Here is a 21,492-nt window from a genome sequence, read left to right as displayed (position 1 = left end):
GGACACTCCCTGACTGTGAACATGAATGCTGCAAAGGACGTTTTCCAGTAATAAGCTAGTGAGCTGTGTTACTGATCTGAAGTCACAGAAGGTTTGCATCTGGAGATGAAACCCTGGAAAATTTGAGCCTTAAACTTCGCCGCCCGCCCCCCCCAACATAATGTGTAAGTCCAGTGGGAGCCAATTTGGTAGTGTCCATGTTGAAATTTCATTATTTCATTTGTAGTACCCAAAGGCCCAAATAACTGCTTGCTGAAAAAAGAAGATTACATGTAGTTTGTAGTCTCCCAAAAGTAACTAGGATCCTTGGCTCTGCCTTTGTAGATCCTTCTGGATCCACCAAACCTTTAGAAAATTAAGGCATTCTGTAATACCTGGTGAGGATGCCACCAAGAGAAGATTAATGTAAATTCTAAATGTAGATTGTTTTATGGTGCTAAAGCATATCAGAAAGATAACCTGGAATTTGTTTTGGCAGAACGGGCTTAACTTTGAATGGTCGGATGGGACCAGGTCTTTGTTTACCTTCTGGGCAGATGACGAGTCCCAGGCCTTTGGCAGCTGTGTTTACATTGATACTTCAGGGCACTGGAAAAGCACAGATTGTGAACAATTTCTGCAAGGAGCAGTTTGCCATGTGCCACCTAGTAAGTCAGAGTCAAGGTTTATATTGAATCTTTGCAGCTGTAAATGTGTGTACTGACAGTGGAAATATGTGAAAGGAGGTTAATTGGTTAGAGGTTAAGCAAAGTTTAGCAAGGCTAACTTATTTAAAACTGAAGTATCTCTCTGTATTTCCTATTTGTGAAACCATTTTTTTTCCAATAAAATATTGGCCATCAGGTCTGATCTGTAGGAGAATGGGAAGAGAACTTTCATAATAGAAAAGAAACAGGAAAATTACTTACTCTGTCTCTTCAGTGAACACTATATTATCTGTGAAAAATGAGGATTGCTAATGACCTAACTCGAAGGGAAATAAATTCAGTTTGCTGCAATTAACTGTGGGATGGGAGAAGGGAAGCATTTAGAGCAAAGTGAAAAATTAATCACCTCTTCGCTGATAAGCGCATCAAAGATTGTGCAATTTTTTTAGTAGGGGTAAGAATATTTTTCTGTATCCTAAAATATGTTGCGTTTCCTGCAATGCTCTGTCAGTTACTTGGGCTTCAGTTGAATCCAGAATTCAGTTCTGGAGCTCCATTCAGTTCAGGGCTGCAGGGTCTTGTGGCAGTATCCAGTTCTCCAAATAGTTCCCATTTAGCAGTGTTGATCACCTGGGCCCATGGTTTGCTCATGACCTCCTCTGCACATCACTGTCAGTTAGATTGTTCTGATCCTGCTGTTGTACTCCAGCAAGGTTTTTGGTCAGAAATAAAACCAGCTGTACTCATTTAATACAAATATATGCAACTGCTAGATTTTCACTTTGAAAAAAATAGAGGCATAACACAATAACATGCTTATTAGCATTACTCCAAAACAGTGTGTGGAATGTTATATTAATGTGTATTTTGTTGTGCCAATAAAGCTGTGCTGTTACTTCTATCACAGAAAAGAAACTCAATGCCTATAAAGGCTTATGTTCAGAAAAAACTGTACCCTGGATCAAATTCAAAAACAGTTGCTACAGCTTTTCCACAGTTCTGCAGGGCATGAGTTTTGATACTGCATATGAAGTCTGCAAAAATCAAGGTAAGTGATTATTTTGTAGCTACCAAATGTCATTGTGATATCTTAAAACAATATTTATTTTCTGAAATGACTGAAATCATGGCATATGTTTTCTCTGTTTCAAGATAACAAGAGTGGAACTCATAAGCCAACTATGAAATTGGAGGCAACATACATCAAAAAAATGTTCCTTTCCATGTGAAAATACTGAATTCTCCAATAAAACATAAAATGAATTTTTTTCCCTTCAAATTTGTTTTAAATTCATGTGAGGACAGTTTTATATTTGCCTGAGCTTTTCACATTAATTACAAATTTAAGAACTTCTAATGTATAACCAGACATTTATTTCAAGCTTTTCAATTAAGAATGTTAACTGTTTGAAATGCAGTGTTACATTTTAATGGTATGGATTGCTTGAAAATTTGTTCTGTGTTTAATTTGTAGGATCCAGTCTTCTAACTATTCAAGATGAAGAGGAAAATGCATTCATTTTGGAAGAATTACACAATTTTGGTTATTCTGTACAAATGGTTTGGTTGAACATTCTGCTTGTTACAGACAGTAAGTTTGGGGAGGAATAGTACTGCATGTAAGAATCTGGTTTGGGTTTTGGTTATTTTCCAATAACCATTTCCAATAACCATTTTCCAAAACACTTTTATCTTTTGAGATTTGATTCACTGATTTTTGCCTGATTATGGTGTAGTAAAACCAGTGAGGCTTTCTGCAATCATTACCAGTATTCTGAATACTCAGTTTGCCTACATGCATGTAAATGCTTTTTTTTCCTTCTTAAAGATGCACTACAGACCGTCTTCTGTGTTAACTACATAGGATGTTTTTAAATCCTTCAGAAGAAAAAGTAATATAGTGGCCAAACAGACAAAAAATTCTGGTATTCTGTAGTACTATATTTTTTATGTGAGTGTAAATCTAACTGAAACAGAAATATTTATCAAAATACTACTCTATTTTGTAATAATTTCTGACTTCTGCCCATAGATGAGACAGTCTACTGGTTTGATGGCTCTCCTTTAAATTACTCTAACTGGGGCATCAGAGAGCCTGAATTTGATCATCTCAAAGGGAATTTCTGCATCAGCTTGAGGACCACAGATGGAGTCTGGCAATTATCTCCATGCAGAGAAGAAAAGGGTTTTGTATGTAAAATGGATGCAGGTATGTGCTTCCATGAAAGAAGGCAATTCTGTCCTTATAACTGTTGCTTTACTTGTTCCTTGTTGCTTGCTTACTTGGTGTCAATTTTCATTTAATTAATTCTGTACCTTGGCACTGGAAAAAAAATACCTCTAAAAGCCCCGGCCAGCTGGGGGTGACCTCTGTTTGGGGAACCCGGGCAGCCACTGCACCAGTGCCAACTGCAGGAGCCTTCCTGTGGCATCAGGGTGACCTCCACAGCCCCTGCTGGGAGGGCAGGTCCAGCCTGGGAGAGCTGGACAGGCACCACAGCAGTAGGAATGTGGGTGTGTGAGAGAGCTCAAGCGTTTCCAGAGCCCACACAAAATCCCTCAGTCACTGCTGGACCCACTAACCAGATTGATCTACCTCTGCATGGTTCCATTCGTGAATTTGTACTTTAAAACTGGGTAAACACTGCTGCTCATCCTTGCACAAGTGCCAATTAATATATTCCACCAAATTAAAGGGATTTTAAATAACATACTAGATTATGTTTGACTTGGCTAGTTGGAATAACATTGACATGAGTCAAATTAAACAAAGAACAGCCTATTCTTGTTGGGTTTAGGTAGACTGTCTTCTCAGTACCCATTTTAAAGTGAGTATACATAATAACCTCTGTTACCTCTGTGGGTCATTTTGTGACCGTTCTGGATTTTATTTCAGATATTGATACAACAGAACTCTCTGAAAAAGGTAAGCTCTGTGCTTATTTTTTTTTTAAATAAAGAATAATACACATTTCGAGCTGATATTTTGTGAGATAATATTTTTCACTGTTAAACCTGTAATTTAAAATGTGTGACATATAGGGAGTAGTAATGTGTTTTCCATAAAACAGCTATATATTTATATTTAGAATTATCTATAACTGTAGCTATATTTGAATAATAACAATTTCTATTCTTCCCTTTCAGCATCATATAGTGGACTTGTAGTTCTGGGTGTTCTTGTGACATTGGTGATGTTGGCTGCCATTTCCCTTTTCCTGTGGTGCCTGCACAAAGAGAATAATCAGCTCTTCCGCAGGATACTGTGGGTCAGAAACGCCTATTTGCTACAGATTAATGCTGATAGTTCTGCTTTGGAAGAAAGCATCCTCATTTCTGACTTTGAGAGAAATGAGAACAATTAATTGATCAGAAGTAGCAAGTGGTCTTGTCTTCTGCGTGAAACTTCCCAACCTACAGGGGTTTTCTCATCCTTGAGAGTCCCTCGGGGTGCCCATATCCTGAGAAACCCTCACAGCCATCAGTATCAATGCTGGAGGAGCTCCCAGCCTTGGAGAGCTTTTGCTTTGTGGCAGGATGAGGTGAGGATGCAAGGCAGAACTACGGAGAAATTTTCTTCTCTGGGACAAGCCAGGAATTGAAAATACTCATAGACCATAAACCTCCAGCCACTCACTTGGAGCAGTCATGTTTGAGGTCCCAGAGCAGTGGGCATTTTCATGCAACTTTTTCCTTTGAGCATGTTTGGGCCTTTGTGTTTTGTTTTTATACTTCACAGAACCTGCTTATGAGCTGGCATTAAAATTTGGCCGTGAATTTAGGAACTCTGAAATTTATTCCAAGGATTATGAGGAAGACTTTTTTTTTTTTTTTTCTTTTTCCTGGCAGAACAAACAGTTATTTTTTCTGCAAAATGAAAAGTTATTTGGGTTTGGCCTGTGACGCCTAGTTCACGTTATAAAATAAATTAGTGTAGAGTTATAAGGGCGTATGGGCTTTCATCCTGAACTCATTATTTCATTCATTTGAGATGCATCCAGCATCCTGTTAAAGATTTAGCTATGTCATCTCTCACCTAGATTATTTTAGACATGGAATCCCATCAACCTTGCTTAAAAACATTTTTGGGCAATATCTGTCTGAAGGAAAAACCCCTATTAAAAATCTTGCTGAAGTTATGGAGCAAATGGCTTTTCTGTCCACCTGCAGTGTTTCTGTGAGCAGTATTTGTGGACACTCTGCTGAGACCCTGCTCTCCAAAGCTGAGGGAACATGTGGGGAGCCACGTTGCTGTTCCCAAAGGGTGCTAGTCCTCTAACCCCATGTAGCAGACGCTTTCCCTTCCAGTGTTTGTACTAAGGTGCTAAGAAAGGAGATGGATTTTGCTGACCTGTTGGTCTGCAGGCTGATGGCTGTGAAGGCACCAGCTCAGGTCTCTGTACTATCTCAGTTGCAGCAGTCCAGGACAGAAATGCTTACTCTCCCTGGGATTCCCACCACCCTAACCTGTCCTCCACCCACCCCTCTGAAAATACCTGGAAGCTTTTCAGGGATTTTATTTTTTATTTTTTATTTTTATTGAAGTGTGGAAAACCAAATGTTTAGTGATGATTCCTTCAGAATGTATTTAGTGTTGTTTTCCACCATCTCTAAAAGCTGCGGCAAAGGGCTGCATTTGTTGTTCAGTTTCTTGGTTTCCTTGTTTTAAGATGACTCATTCTAAAAATTTTGCAAGAGCCCTGAGACGGAGGTATGTTCCTCAGAATTAAGCAAGCAGCTCCTGCCAACTGAAATGTTTTTACACAATATTTGTGCACATGCACAGGAATGTATGACTGCCTTTTAGTTAGATTTCACATGGCCAAAAATTGCCTGTTCATGCCATGATTATGTGTAGGGATATTTTAAAAAATTATCTAGTACATAGAATATTTCTGTGCTGGTTTACAGAACTGGTTTATTCTTTTTGATGACTTCTAATGTAGCTATCACAAGGTCTTAATCTGAAATTTTTTCTGTAATATAAAATATAAATAGGTTTTCTGTCTACCTCCCATCTAATGGTTTGACCCCATATATTAGTCTTCAGTAATATTTTAAAAGTTTTTGTTTAGTCCTCTAGATTTATCTATTGGACTGTTTTTATTTGCAGTCCACTATTAGAGTTTGTGGACTGCAACTTTTGAGTTCAATTGCCAGTAATCTGTTGTTTATATGTATTTACTGCGATAGCTTCCTTACCACCAAAAGAAAAGAAAAGGCTTATGACCTTTCCCCATGAATATTTCACCTATTCAAACTACAGGTGGAGGAATTTAAACCAACAAACCCCCTTCATCACATTCACTGACAAGTGTGTAAATGCTGCCTTCTTACAGTAAAGCAAGCAGAGCAGCTTGCAGGGTGGTTTTTGTTTGCAAGAGTAACCTGTGTCATCTCTGAGGACTTGTATTTACCAGGCTACAATGCTGTTGATATTATACAGACTCTGGTCAGATTTTGATGTGGTTAATGAAGTTGTATTTTTTCACAAAACTTGACATAGATGTTTTATCAATTTTCCTTGAGGTATGTTTTATTCCTTAAAATATATCTGAAGGGTAAGGGCATAATCAGTAAACCTAACCTCAAAATAGTGATTGTTGATTAATGTTGATGTAGATGAGCTCGTATTAAAAAAAGAGTTCAAGCAATGTTTTCTTCCTACTTTGAAATGGTTTTGAAGGAACAGACCCTTAGATATTTGTTTTTAAATCTTTCATCATTTAATTTTTTATAACTGCAGAAATTATTCACTCAAGAATGTAATCAATGATTGCTTTCTAGTCTTCCTTTTGGATTTTGTTATCAATGGCTTTCAATTTTTTTCCCTTAATCAGAGGTCTCCTATACTGTCCCTGATCAGAGTATGTGGTGACCATGGTTTTACTGCTGACCTTGATGACATTGGCAGTGAGATTCACTGTATTATTTCAACTGGAAAATTAAAGCGTGACTAATAGTTGTCTGTGCTGTAATTTTTCTTAAATCTTTCCGCAGCTTTACTAGGAGGAGGGGCTTTAGTGTCTCGTAAGAGCAGTGCCCAGGCTTTGCACTGGATCATCCTGTGTGAGGACAGCTGACTCCAGCCTCCTTTCTAGCTGTGTGACTGAGCTAGACCTGGGCACTGCACATGATCTCCACAGACTCAGGTGGTCTGAGTGCTTCCCAGGGCACGGACGAGGATGTCCCAGAACATGTGTGCAAGATGTGCTGGAAGGAGGTGGGAGCCACAGCACCATCAGTAAGGATGATGGATGGAATCATGGCACTAATTCACAGATACTCTCCCATCCTACTGCCTATTCCCTGCAGTAGGGAGCAGGGGCCATCAGGGATGAGTGATGGGCTGGATGAATTTTCCTGCTGAATTGTGGATGCTGTGTTGTGTGGGAGCCTATTTGTATCTGTCACAAATGAGGTGGAGATCTATGGACTGCAGTACGGCAGCTTCCATGGATAGCACCAACATGCTTCATATGTCGGAGAACTGGGTTCACCAGGGCCTGAATAGGCAAGTGAATGTTGCAGGGGGTTTTGCGACATTAGCTTCTTTCAATGTTCTTACCCAAAGAGAAGTGTTAAATCTTTTTGTACCACATCTTTCTTGGGTGATGGAAGGGTGTCCCCACCAGAGACAGGTACATTCAGGTCAACATGACAACATCTTTGTCTGCCAGATATTGGGGTTTGTCAAAATTCTGTCTGCTTGTCTCTGCAGATGCCATTCCAGGAGAAAATTTACCTCCTGGTCCCTTTAGCAATCTTTGCAGCATATCTCTGAGGAAAAGAGATGTTCAGTGCAGCTGCCACATCCGAGGTGGACACAAGTCTGTGATGGGAGCATTTGTGTACTGGAGATGTCCAGCATGACCAGACAGGGCAAAGGGTTGTTGGGGCACAAGGATTTAAGGGGGCAGCATGACTCCTCGGCAAAGCCCTTTCTGGCTGTGCCTCTCCTGGGCGCTGCCCTTCCTTGTGCAGGGATCCTCCTCCCTTCTGCTCTCCTGCCTGCGCTACCTTCACGCACACACACACTCACACACACTTTTGAGGCTGGGGCATGATGAAGGAGCTGTGGGCTGTTTGAAATCTGTGCTGTACAGTCCAGAGGGATCATAGGGAAAAAATTGGGGTTTGCATGCTCTGTGACATTGGCCCAGCTCTGGTTCCCAAAGCACCGTTGCACAAATTCCCATTTAATTTAACCCCCTGCTTTTTTCTTTCATGATGTTACCTCTCCTTCAGTGTAAGTAACAGGCATCCTCAGTCTCTTGTAATAATAAACCCACTGTAATGAAAACCATGGCATACACTTCCTCCAGGGGATTTATTTGGTTAAGAGCTAAATTGCACACATTCAGCAACTGGGCTCTAAATCCTCAGCTCAAAAAAAAAAAAAAAAGATTGCAAACAAACCCACCAAAAACAAATCCACAAAAAAAAAAAAAATAGAGGCCTCTACTTGAGCTATAACAATATTATAATATTTCCTTTGGAAACTGGTGGAATGTTGGTTTTAAATCCCTGCAGGCCAGCACTGATACCTTACAATCTGGTGCAGCCCCGATGCAGATGTGTAAGTAACCCTCAGGAGCAAACCCGCAGGCGTCCTTGCTGTTCTGAGATGGAATGAATTAAGGTGGATGGTGGTGCTTGGAAACCCGGTCTCGGTTCGGCCACTAGATGGTAGTGGCACACACAGAGCTGACAAAACGAGCTGTGCAAGAGAAAATATCACAGGGATCTGCTCTGGATCCTTTAGAAGTTTAGTTAAACAAGCAGCAAAACTCCCGAGTCACAGGACAGCAGATAACTGTGTGGGTTCTCAGCCATGGCCACAACGCTATAAAATTATGTTCAGATGGCTTTCCAAGCCTCAGTGTTCCTTCTCAACTACTTTATTGGGATGCATTGGAGTGCTCGGAAAGGGATAATGCAAGTCCTTACATTGGTATGTGGGCTTTTCATTTCTATGGTGAGTAAAGTGAAAATCCACCCGGGTTCCTAAGTAATATATAAGCATGTCTTTGTGTTATATTTTGATTCTGGTGCCTTTCATGGAAAGGCAAATCACCAAAAATGCTTCAGCTATGTATGTCTCTGTTACTGGATTTATTTTAATATTTTATTTCTTGACCGTATCAGTGCAGGGATTTACTTACTACTTTTCATAGGAAGTGAAAAATTAAGACCTAGAAATGACTGCGTAAGTAATCATTCCACTGCACTGTTGAAAGCAGATTTATTTTCTCCTTTTCCAAATTTATTCCTTAAGTTGCCCAAAGCATAAGAGTTCCTGATCCCTTTCTACATCCATTATCTTTATGCAGGATGATCATGATTTGGATTTAAATCTTAGAGACTTAACCATAAAAAAGGGCACTGAGGATAATTTTGTAATCAAGCCTCACTTCAAAGCCTTAGTTCTTACAATCTTATTTACTTACACTGCAGCTTTTCCAAGACTTTCCCAGTCCTGTGATGAAGCAACTGCATTTGTCTAAGGCAGTGTACTAGACCCAGCCTGCTGCAGTACTTAGGAGTAACAGCATGGTAATTTGTAACCACGGAAGTGTTTCTCAACTGCAATTGTTTCCAAAAGTGCACAGCTAGAAAACAGCAAAAATACTCCTGCTACCTTATCCTACTTCTTTCTTAACCTCAGCCTAAAGACAAAATTTCTACTGTGGTTCTCAGAAATAAATGCTTGAAAACATTTTCTTTTGGTGAGAACAGCGGCTAAACTTGTAGATACAAAATAAATCTTGAAATGCAGAGTGGGCTGAAAGTCCCTCTCCTCTCCATGCTAGCAAAGGAAAATGAGGAAACCTGTCTTTCTGAACCATGCACAGAAAGGCACTAAACTAACAGCCTGCTACATGCAGAGGTGGATGACCAGCAGCAGTGGTGGTTGTCACTTGGTGCAAGAAGGCCATCCAACACCACTGTGTGGACCAGGAGAAAGCAATAGCTGGGTAAGTGTCTCAGAAAACATGGGAGGACAATAGCATCCCTGTATCTTTTCAGATTTTTATAGATGAATGCTCATGTTTAGAAATTAAAAGTTTCCATTTATTTTGTACTTTTTTTTTTTTTTAACTGAACGCTGAAAATTATCCCAGCAAATACGTTCCTCTTCTGCAGCTATTTATTCAGGTCACTTGTTCTAAAGCATGATCTCAGGCCTTTGATCCCAGCCATAACCTGATCAAATCTGCTTTGCCATATTTCTGCCATAAACCTCGTGTGCACTGTAGCTGAGAAGCCCCTGGAAAGTCCCAACAGAGCTGAGAACAGTCAGACTCCACCTCATCAGCAGCTTTGGGCTGCGTGGCTTCACTGACGCTGGATTTGGGACACCATCCCAGAGCTTGATGCTTCCAGGTTCATTGAGGTATGCAAGCTGAATCCCTAACATTGCACATTGCCAATGAGTTGGAGTACACAGACTTTTAATATAAAGTAAAAGAATATTCTAAGTCATGTAAGGCTTCATTTGTTATGGTCCCAACCCAAATCTGCTTTGTCCATATTAGTTTCTTCTGGTAAGTTACTCTTCATGCTAGCAGGCTTACGTGTTATGTACCTGAAATCTGACAACTATCTAAATGCTTATATGACCTAGGCATGATATTTCTGGTATTTAATATTCAAGAATACCAGAAGGATTCTTTCTGAAAAGGTAAGAAGGTAATATTTCTGCTGCTGCATAGTCTTGTGGAACGAAAATTCTGCTGAGGGGCAAATTGAATGACTTTAGTTATTGTTTCAAAAGCAAATCTTCAAGATGGAATTATACATATGGGATACATCGTGGCTATAAGAGACATGAGGAACTATTCAGTTAAATGTGGAAATGTATCAGAACAGCTCTGTGAGGCTTTCCAGCTGGAAAGAACAGATATTTAGAATGCCTACAGAAACAGTGGCTACTTTACCCTTTAAAATACTTGTAGTATAAATAGCAGAGTGGCTGTTCCCCTCTCACCATTTCCAGGAACCTAGCTGATGTAGCCTTTATCCCTGCAGGCTCCTGGAGTGCCTTGTCCCACTGATGTGGCACCTCTGGAGCATACACACCACGTGTCAGGGTATCTGAGTGTACTTAAGTTATGGAAGAAGGAAGAAAGCCAATGTGGGCTCTTTACTTCATCTGGTCTTTGACCATCCACCCCCCCTCAAACCTTCCAGAATTTAGTCTGGGCTGAGGATATGGTTTTTCATTAGTGCTATTTACATGTAAATTTGCTTAATTCTTGTCTGATTGAAAGAATGTAAAGTGGAAGTTGCATGAGTCTCAGCTGCTCTTACAGGTTGTTCAACCACTTGCTCTGATGTAGCGCAAAGCAAACCCTCATGGAAGGAAAGATGAAAGGAAGAGCCGTTCACTGGTGAAAGCAGGAAGTATAAAGAGAACAGGGACCAGATATTCCTGCTATTTGGGAAGACTAGAACAAGAATTAAGTGACTGAACCACAGGAGGAAATACTTGATAGGTAACTGTGGGGGTAGCTGGGCTGACAGTAAGCAGCCAATGCAAGTGGTAGGGTCAGTGTGCACTGGTACGTTCAATAGCTGTGATCTAGAAATAAGCAAATCAATCCACCGTGGCTGCTGGGGATTTGATTCACAGCACTGCTGGATGGCCCTTTCAGGTCACCCTGGGTAAAGATGAGTAAGTCTGACCTGAAAATATTGGTGTGCATATGTTTGTGGAACTGCTGATGCATCATCCCACTGCCTTCTAGCCCAAACCTACCTTCCAGCTTTCTGACCCACACAAGTGTTCAGCAGCCAGAATTCAGGATCTCTGGGCACAAATGCCATGCAGCTGGGACATAAGAAACACCTCCACTTAAATTTGTGGTTTCCCTCTGGATAGAAAGAGGCTGTTTCAAAATTGGTGATTCTGAATCATTCAATTCATCTACTACGGCAGCCAGTGGGACACAGGCACCCAACTTGCTCTGGGTACCTAAAATCCAAATCCAGGGTAAAGGATGTGAAGGTCCATAATCACTACCTAAAGAGCACAAAAATAGAAGGATATGTGCAAAAAATGAAAGCTTTTTTTTTTGTTTTGTTTGTTTGACACTCTTTTTTGGTTTTTTCCTGGTTTTTAGCCTTTGAAGTCGCAGACCCAGGTGATGGGATGCCTGATGACCTCTTTACTCAGACTGTACTTTGAGGATGTTTCTGTGATGCACCTTTGAGTGGTCCAGTTGCCTCAGTGAGTCTGGATCTGAACCCCAGGTGGGGACAGCCTGTGGGGAGAAGCAGCAGTCCTCCCTGCTATGCAGGAGGCAGCAATGTCCCAAACTCCCCTTTCTTCCTTTTGTGTAACATGGTAGTGGAAACATCAACTTCCTGCACAACAACTGCCTGGTTCAAAGCACTGAGATATGACTGACTGTCAGGACAGCTTTTGGCAGGCTTACAAATATCTGTTCCTAGCTCCATGTGGATCTGCTGAAGTAGGTCTGTGGCCAAATCTCGTTCAAGAGCTGTGGGATAGACTGCAAGGCCCATGACACTTGAAACAAAGCCATAAGCTATGAGAAAGGGCAGGAATGGTTGACCCCAGTTCTACCAGGATCATAAAATAATTAAATTTTTCCTTTATAAAATTTGATACATTTAATCCATTTAGATAACAACAGCAAAATGAAGAAAATTATTTCTGATGTGGACATTCTTCATTCTTTCTGGAAAAGATATTTAAACAAAGCCCTAACACAGCTTGGAGGTTTTCTGTCTCCCTTTGGGGACAGAGGAACATTCATGGGATGCTGAAAAAAGCTAGAAACCTCACACTGGAGCATGTTCCCAAATATAAGGACACCCAGAACAGATGCAAAACTTAACCAAAGGTGCACAGCGCTATGTCAGTGCCAGTGTTTACTGTTTTTATGATTGCATTTTTAAGCAGTCATTCTTTTGATCCATACTAACTGCTGGTCAGGGAAAGAAAAATAAAGCTTACACAGAAAATAACAAAATTTTCTGGCTGGAGGCCAAAACTTCACAAGAGAATACTGAAGTCTAATATGTTTTGTTTGACGTCTTTGTTTCTGATAGATGTTGACTGAATTCAGGAGGATGACAGCACTTTGAACAAAACCAGCTGGGGAAGTCAGTTTGCTAATTATTAACCCTCTAGGGAACAGACTGGATTGGAAATGGGCATTCCAAACATTCTGGGAAAATATAAAACCTAATGTAGATCTCTTTGGAAAATAAATACTTACTACTGTGGTTTGTATTTTTAGGAGGAAGGGAGGAGACAGCTTGTGATATATGACTGAAATTCTCAAGATGGGTAATAATTCAGTCTTAGACTTCTTTTCTCCCTCTAGTAGGATTCAACAGTCCTGAGACTGAAGTAAATCTAACATTAAGGAATTATTATAGGGAATGAGGAGAGGTTGTACATATATTGTGATAGAAATTACGGGGAAAATTACCATTTTTCAACAAGAAAAGGGGGGATTTTCAAAGCTGTTAAGTGGGGAAAAGCATCAAACTTTTCTGTGCCTTACAAAATATTCAGAAGCTACTGTGATAACTATTCAGATACCCAAATGTAAAAACATAAATACCAAAAAGTAAAGAAAAAAAAGTATAATAGTTTTTAGACAGTAGGCTTGCTGTGACATATTTACATCTCATTCTAACTGGATGTTCTAATCTTTCCTCTGTAACCTGGCCAGAGAGGTGGCTGTATAGAAAGTACAGGGGATTTTTCCCTCCATTTCAGAAGTTTTAGGAGTAAAAGAAGAGTTAGATATGAGCGCTACACCAAAATTCAGTGCAGTTCAGTGTTTAACTAGTGCCAGGCTTATCTAATATTATAGCATGAAATGGAGAAAGAGAAAAGAGAATAAGGGGGGGTGGAGGGGGTGGAATCCTGGTAGGAAAATACCCAAAACTAAATGAAACAACCAAAGATCAAAGACAAAAGAATTTGGAACAACTTTCACAATTTGCTTAACATTGGAGCTGTGTTCCTGCTTGACACACTGGTTGCAGCACAGGCACATCAGCTGTTACAAGTAAGTGCCAAAATAGATGTAGTAGAATGCATTATTGTTTAAAACAAATAGGTCATATGGGATGCTGAACTGATTGTTTTCTTCCCTATAGTTTAGTCTGATGACATTTTAGGTGTCAGATCATTAAAGAAATACCTTAGTGTTAGGCAAGCTTTTTAAAGTTAAACTGCTTGACAATTAGTTTAACATCAGAGCCATGCATATTTTTGCCTTTTTAATGCTGTAGGTGGTATCACATGCCTAGGTAAAGTGCTATCCCATAGAGAATGTGGTAGATAGCAAAGTACCTTCTAAACTTGTTCATTCTCTGACTATTTGCAACTCTCTTTAGTTGCTTTGGCATCACTTGTGTGTGTTTGTGTGTGTGTGTGTGTGTGTGTGTGTGTGTGTGTACTGACAGCTGTTACAAATGATGAACTGGAGTAATTATGAAGTGTGCCATTTCCAGAGTGCTGCAAGAGCCCACTGTCCCTCCCAGGACCGACTTAAATTGCAACTGGTTATGTAAAGTGAACACTTAGAGTATTTTTGACAGAAAGCTAATTAAATTCATGTATCCCAGAGTGACCATGAATGAGAGTCCTAATTTGTTACTACACACTTCAAGATTAGAGGAAAAATCTACACATTTGCACAAAAATTAATGCAAAAGAGACCCAACCCGGACTGAGTGTCAGCTGTATTCAGTTGTGAGTCCTGCTGCGTTCACTCTGCCTGTGTGACAGTAAGAACAAGCCTCCAGCCAAGCAAACAAACCCAACAGGTGCAATATTCAGTATGTTTGGGCATTCTTTGATTAGGTAGGTACAATACTAGTAAGTAGCCAAATGACAGGAAAGGTTAGTCATTGAGTCCATGAATAAATCAGTTTTTATTTCTCTGTTTCATAGAAAAACTGGGATAAGTGAAAGGAAAACTGTGCTTTTTACTGTTGTGGTGTTTGGTGGCAGGTACAGGCAAAAGAATTTGCCCAATGCTGGAAGCTGGGGAGCAGGTCCAGGCTTTGTTTCTTGGCTTCACTATCACTATGTCATCTTGGCCAACTCACCTTGTTTTTTGCTTTGAGTTTTCCTCCTATAAAAATGGAGAAAAAACCTTATTCTTTGGCAATGTTCTTTTGAGAAAGATTGCCAAGTACCACACAAGCTGCAAAACCACCACCTTGTTACTAAGGGGAAACCCCCTTGCAGGAACAGTGTGAAGTACCTCATTCCATCACTGTTTCCAGGCCGCTTCCAAGGCCAGACAGATACAGGTTTTTTCAGAAAATTGTTGGTAAAATTTAATTTTCAAAGGGTTTTTCCCCAACTAAACTTGAAGGAACTTTTGTTCTAAATTCAGGCTAATAGCAGCAACAGGAAGGGGCTAAAATGACAGTGTAGAGAAATGGATAAATTAAGTCTATTTTCAGTCATGTGTTGGGCTAAAAATTTGAGATTATCATCCCATACTTTTCTATTAGTGTTCCAATGGTGTTAAATGACAGCATTAGCAATCTTTCAAAATCCACAGTATTGTTTATAAAAATAAACTAATTGAAGGCAAAGTGAACTCTAGCACTATTTGTGTTTGCTCATACTTTGTTTTCATGTCCAACGCTTGTGTTAAAACTTGTTTTGTTGGAATAATAAAATATACTCTGACTCAGAATCTCCACTAACCTTTGCTTTTAAAGCCAAGACTCTTGGCTTCCCTTTAGCTTGTTCCTAATTTTCCAGGTCTGTCACGTTCTCTCTGGCAGGACTTGTGGTTATAAAAGTGTGTGGGAGTAAAGGTTAAAGATAAATGCTAGGTTTAACAAATATGGTTATTCTTGCCATAAGGATTCACTTCTGATGTTAGTGGTTGGTTCATCCTATTTTTAAGGTAGGATCTCAGTTGCATTCCATATTTGTGCCTAAGTTAAAATCAACATACTTTTAGCACTTTGTCTCTCTGAAGACTTCAGGTTGTCAACTCAAGGGCTGGGTTTGTAAGGGGAACATAGTCCAGCCACTGGACTTTATACTAGTAAGTAAATATTCAACAGTTCACATGAGTGAGACTGTGCTCCACTAGTAGCAGTACTTGTTTGTGGGGAAACGGAAGAGGGATACATAAATTTTACTTTGTACTCTAGTAAATATTTCAGTGCTTTGAATAAAGTGCATCAGCTCCAAAAGGAAACAGCGAGCACTTACTTTAGCTTGGTAGTTATTGAATTAATCTGGATCAATGTGGGTTCAGACTCAGAAAAAGGGACTGCGTTTGAGTTTTTAATAGCAAAGATGCTAAAAACTGTTGTATATGTTTTAAAAAGGGGACAAGAGCATTTTCTCTTTCACTGTCTAGGAACTTTCCTAGGGCACCAGTTCATTGACAGTTTAGAGAACAGTGAGAAGCTGAATAGCTCTGCACTGTCCACTGTTCTGCAAGTGTATTGGCAGAAAAAGTGAGACTAGGGAAAATGTGGGCCTGCTGCTGAGTGGGATTGTGGTAACACAGGATGTGGACAAGTCAGAGATATTCAAAGCCTTCTTGGCCTGTCTGTATTAGTAGGATTTGTTCTCAAGAATTCCAGGCCCCTGAGACCAGTGGTAGCATCTGGAGTAACGGAGGCTTACCCTCAGTAGAGAATATCAAAACATTTAAACAAACTGGAGACTAACAAGTCCGTGGGACCCAGTGGGCTGCATCCACAAGTGCTGAGGGAGCTGGCAGATGTCACTCCAAGGCCAGTCTCAAGTATCTTTGAAAGGTCACAGTGATCAGAGGAGGACTAGAAATTCAATGCAGATGCCATGTCTTGCTTCAAGGAGAAGAGGGAGGATGTGGGGAAACTACATGCTAGTCAGCCTTATCTCAATGCCCAGGAAGATGTTGGAGAAAATAATTCTGGAAACTATTTCAAAATATATTAAGGACGTGGAGGTGACTGGGAGTCATCAGGATGGATATATGAAGGGGAAAATTATGCCTGATCAACCTGATAGCCTTCTGTGATGAAATGACTGGCTTGGTGGGCGAGGAGAGAGCATGTTAATCGTCTTAACTTCAGAAGGGCTTTCATCACTGGCTGCATCCTCATTAACCAACTGCTGACTAGACAAGTAGATAGTGGAGTAGATTGAAAACAGGCTGAAATGCCAGGCTCAAGAGATTCTAATCAGTGGTGCAAAATCTAGCTGGGGGCCAGCCACTAATGGTGTACTCTTAAGGTCAATACTGGGGCCAACACTGCTGAGCACCCTCATTAACCATCCTGGATGGCAGAACAAGTGCACCCCCAGCAAGTTTGCAGACACTTGAAGACTGGGAGGAGTGGCTGATACACCAGACGGTTGTGCTGCCATTCAGAGGGATCTTGGCAAGCTGGATAGATCAGTCAAGAGGAATCTCATGGAATTTAACAAAGGGAGATGCCAAATCCTGCACCTGTTGAGTAATGTCTCCACACACATTACTAGGGGCTGAGGACCCACTGGCTGGGAAGTAGCTTTACAGGAAAGGATCTGGGAGCCCTGGAGAACACCAGGTTGAACATGTGCCAGCAATGTGCTGTGTCCTTGTGGCACAGGTGGCCAAAAGTATTGTGGGCTGCATTAGGAGTATTGCCAGTAGGTTGAGGCAGGTGATCATTTCCCCCTAGTTGGCATTAAGACACATGTGGAGTGCTAGATCTAATCCTGGAGTTCCCAAGGTAGGAAAAATACGGTTTTACTGGACTGAATCCAGCAAAAAGCCACAAAGACGATTATGGGACTGGAGTGTTTGTCCTATGAGGAGTGGCTGAGAGCTGGAGGAGAGAAGGCTCAGGGAGATCTTATCAATGTATCTAAATATCTAAGGTTAGGGAGAGTAAAGAAGATGAAGCCAGACTCTTCTCAGTCGCATTCAGTGAAGGAACAAGAGGCAACAGGCACAAACTGATCCATAGGATTTTTTTTTAAACAGAAGAAAAAGGTGGGTTTTTTTACTGTTGTGGCCATCAGAGAGATGGCCAGAGATGTTGTACTTCACCCATGGTGAAGTATTCAAACTGCAAGTGGAACCAACCCAGGGTAATCTGCTCTAGTTGATTCTGCTCTAAGTGAGAGAGTGCACTAAATGATCTCTACAGATCCTGTGATTCTTTGACTTAGGTTCTTTAATTCTTTTCAACAACATCTGAGTACTTCTCCCAGGTTAACTGTTTATAGAGAGATTTCTGATGCTTTCAAAGTTTTGCATACTGATGGGACTTAAATTGTGAGTCACAGATTCCTGCTGGGGCATTTAAATACTGCCTATGATAGATCCAGCCCAGTTTATTCTGCATGACCAAACTGTTTCAGTTTGAAATACAAGCAAGCCTTAAGAAACTTATGGGCTTCATAGAATAGAATATATAAAAAATTGATGGATTAATACTATGGACATATTATTGCCTCCAAAAAACAAGAAATATAGATGCACTTCTTAAAGTAATAGAACTATTTAGGTAAGCATCAATTAAATAGATTACTAACTAGAAATCTACATGCACTTCACTACTATAACTTCTTGTTATTTTTTTTTCTTTGTTATTTCTTTTGTAATATTGAGAATTAAGACATATACAAATATAAGAGTGATAATAGTACTCTTTAGGTATTTTACTGAATATACAGTGTTACTATATTTTTCTTTTTTCTCTTTTTAAAAATATAATTAGAGATACTCATGCAGCATTGTAAAGTATGTCTTCCAGAAGCTACCATAAAGAGCAGCGCTACTCCTTGATAGCCTCAGCAAAGGAAAGAGAGTGGGCTTGGCTTTTTCAAAGCCAGGAACAGGTTCAGCTTGGACAGAACTAATGATTTCTACAATAGAAATATGTCACACACAGAAGTAATCTCTGAAGTGACCAAATCCTGAAGCCTTTATAGCTTAAAATCTACTCTGAAGTTTTTCCTAGAGGCTTATTACTGGTTAGTCTGTGTGCAGAGCACTGCAGATCTGAGTCATGCGGGATCTGTGCTGCTCCATACTATCTTCATCATTCTCATTCTCCCTCGTGGGTTCTGTGTCAAGCACATGAAACCAGCTCACCAGCAGTACTTGTGCAGTGATGACAACCTGATAGCAATACCCTCATAGTCTCTCCCTGATTCACCCATGGTGTCAAGCACAGAGAGAAGTCCTATAAACTCATTTATATTCACTGTCCACCCACAAACTTTATCTCAAGTTGTGTGAGTGTTGAGTCACAGACAGGTAGTTCTTGTTCAAGTCCCAGCTTCATGTAAGCTCTGGTAATAACAAAAAATGTTTCAGTCTCACAGGAATAATGAGCAAGGTATAAATAATTTCCTTACAATAAAGGCCCCTTAAATCAATAGAAAAATGCAAAAAGCAAGTTCTTGTGAGGAGGACCTGCTGATTTGTTTACCCAGTAAGAGCTTTCATCCAGATAAAGAAATAACCAGTGAACCATATCAACCAGATTACTCTTGTCTGCATGTTTGAAGACCTCATCAAAAATCTGTCTAGAGGCCTGGATGGTAAATACTACATTTAGAGAAGATGCATTGGCACTGCCCAAATAGATAGTATTTATCCAGGTGCACACGAATTCTATCCTGTATTGCAGTTTCTACTGCTTTGACTGGTACTGATGTTAGGCTTCCCAGCTTTTGTTATTTTCCATCAGGTCACCTCATTTACCGCCTGGAATCTTTTTTAGAGATTGGTGTTGCATTGCCGCTCTCCAGACTCCAGGCACATAGGAAGTGTGAAGAGAAAGGTAGGTGCATCAGTAGATCTGCTCTTGCTCAGTGTTCAACAGTGCCTTAAAAAACTCAGATGTCTGTAGATTTGTTACTCTGCCTAGCTTGGTTTATAGCCTTTCCCAGTTAGCACACTTTCAGGAAGAGTCTCTGCTGACTCTCAAAAGGAAGGGTTCAGGTATGGGGATCATCGGCTTATTCCAGTGAACATATGTAAATATGCAAATATGCAAAATAGCTTCTCTGGAAACATTTTGGCCTCTCCTCTTTTTTCACTCTGCAATTGTCCTTTGATCTGTCAGACTCCAGTGGGCTTCTTGATCTTGATGTACCTAAGGCAAGATTTAACATTAGGCTGGATTCATTTTGTGAGTTGCTGCTCGGAGTTTTTTATTGTTTTTTCACTGTGTTTTCCTTTAACATGTTGGTTTATGATCCTTTCTGTGGTTTTGCATTTGGAGAAGACTTCTGATTTCTAATAATCTACCCTGTGGTGAGATTATTGGTGCCCACTTCCTTTTGCCAGTTCTCAAGACTTTAGTAGATGGCATACACTCATGCTGTGCTGTACATCCTTCAGGAAGTTTAGCTCCACCTGTAAGAATTTGCTGCTCCTAGCAGCTACCTTTTGTTTCCTCTTTACAAGCCTTCTCATTGCTATGTCTCTCTCCCTTTTGAAACTGGATGCAACTGCTGTGAATGCTTGGCCTTTGTCAAGCCTCTGGGAATTCTGAACATAAACACAGGAGCAGTAACCATGAGCTGAAGATGTAGGTCAAGATCTTGCACATAAATGAGGACCAAATGAGGGGCTGCATCTATTCTGTGGCTTCCCTGTCCCATTGCTCTGTGAAGCAGCATTGATGGAGTCCAGTGATGCCTGTGTTATGTAACAATGCTGCAGTGTCCAGACAACATGGAGGTTACCTGAACTACAGTGTTGGTTATATTTCCCACCCTCTTTGCCCATCTGATCATTCTCAGCATGCCCTCTCTGTCCTTCTGGTCAGGCAGGCAAGTGGCAGTCTCAGGATTACATATGCTTAAAGCTGACATATTGGTGCATTGGCATTCTGTGCCACCTGCTGGGTTCCTATTTTGTTTACCTGATCTGATTACAAGATCTCATTAATAAATTTCATTACCCAGTCACCAGTAGAGGTGACTCTTACCTTTTCTGTATATTTTATATTCTGGTGCTAAAATGTCCTGCATGTGTGTAGCATGTCATTTCCTTCGTCTAAGACCAGACATTTGATTTCCCTCCACATATTCATTGGATGTTTAGCATTTTTATAGAAGTAACTGTTGTTCCAGTGTTTGTTTCCTCCTTCATTTCCCATTTGAAAGGTATTTTATTTGTTTTCCACTTCTAATTTTTGCTCTCTGGCCTCACCTGCACTCAGGCAAATTTCTAAACCTTTGAACCTATTGAACTGTGCATTCCCCACTCCTGCTGCTACTCAGTTTATATCTTAATCAATCACAACCTTTAAACACCAGCAATTTAGCCCCCAGTGAGTCCACTGTTTCTGTACAGCCTCTTTTTATCTCAGAAGTACTCCCAAGCTCAGATCAATCTGGAATTTTGCCCTTTAAACCATTCTCTTATCTGCTTGTTGAAACTTTATTCCTTTCTGGTCAAACATAAGGCAGTGGGGGCATTTTAGAGATTGATATTAGTCAGGGATGAATTGTGCCTTCAAAACATGTGAGACCCAAAACTGCAGGCTCTTCCCCAGCACTTTTAGGGAATTGCTCTGCTTTGCATGTTTAAAGAAAAAAAACCAACCAAAACAAAACAAAAACAAGCAAAAAACCAAAAAAAAAAACCTTTCTCATTTAAAATTAAAGGCTCTTCTACCTGAATTAATTTTTACTTGCTTAAAAACCATTTTCCAAATTATAACTGTTTTTCTTTTAAATCATTCCTTCAAATGATGCTTTCTGCAACAAATGTAATGTGGTACAAAATATCATCTTCTTTTCCAGCTCCCACAATCATAATTTGAGTAATAATCCCACACTGGCACAGTGACAAGGGAGAACAGCTTTTGAGGAGAT

General features: G+C 40.2%; 1 protein-coding gene across 1 annotated transcript in view; it reads left to right on the top strand.

Annotated features, from left to right (window-relative positions):
- PLA2R1 (phospholipase A2 receptor 1) overlaps positions 1-6,609 on the top strand; it is a 40,452-nt gene extending 33,843 nt beyond the window's left edge. The window contains exons 25-30 of the mRNA XM_042040546.1: positions 479-647; positions 1,555-1,695; positions 2,122-2,238; positions 2,680-2,856; positions 3,544-3,573; positions 3,795-6,609. Of these exons, the coding sequence (XP_041896480.1) occupies positions 479-647; positions 1,555-1,695; positions 2,122-2,238; positions 2,680-2,856; positions 3,544-3,573; positions 3,795-4,012 (852 nt within the window). The 3' untranslated portion in view covers positions 4,013-6,609. The remainder of the gene's footprint in view (positions 1-478; positions 648-1,554; positions 1,696-2,121; positions 2,239-2,679; positions 2,857-3,543; positions 3,574-3,794) is intronic.
- The last annotated feature ends 14,883 nt before the right edge of the window (positions 6,610-21,492 follow it).

This window comes from Corvus kubaryi, unplaced genomic scaffold (assembly GCF_017639235.1).
Source record: "Corvus kubaryi isolate FWS band 111438036 unplaced genomic scaffold, C.kubaryi_AGA036_p1.0 37396, whole genome shotgun sequence".
NCBI lineage: Eukaryota > Metazoa > Chordata > Aves > Passeriformes > Corvidae > Corvus > Corvus kubaryi.
This window is presented reverse-complemented; position numbering and strand designations above follow the sequence as displayed.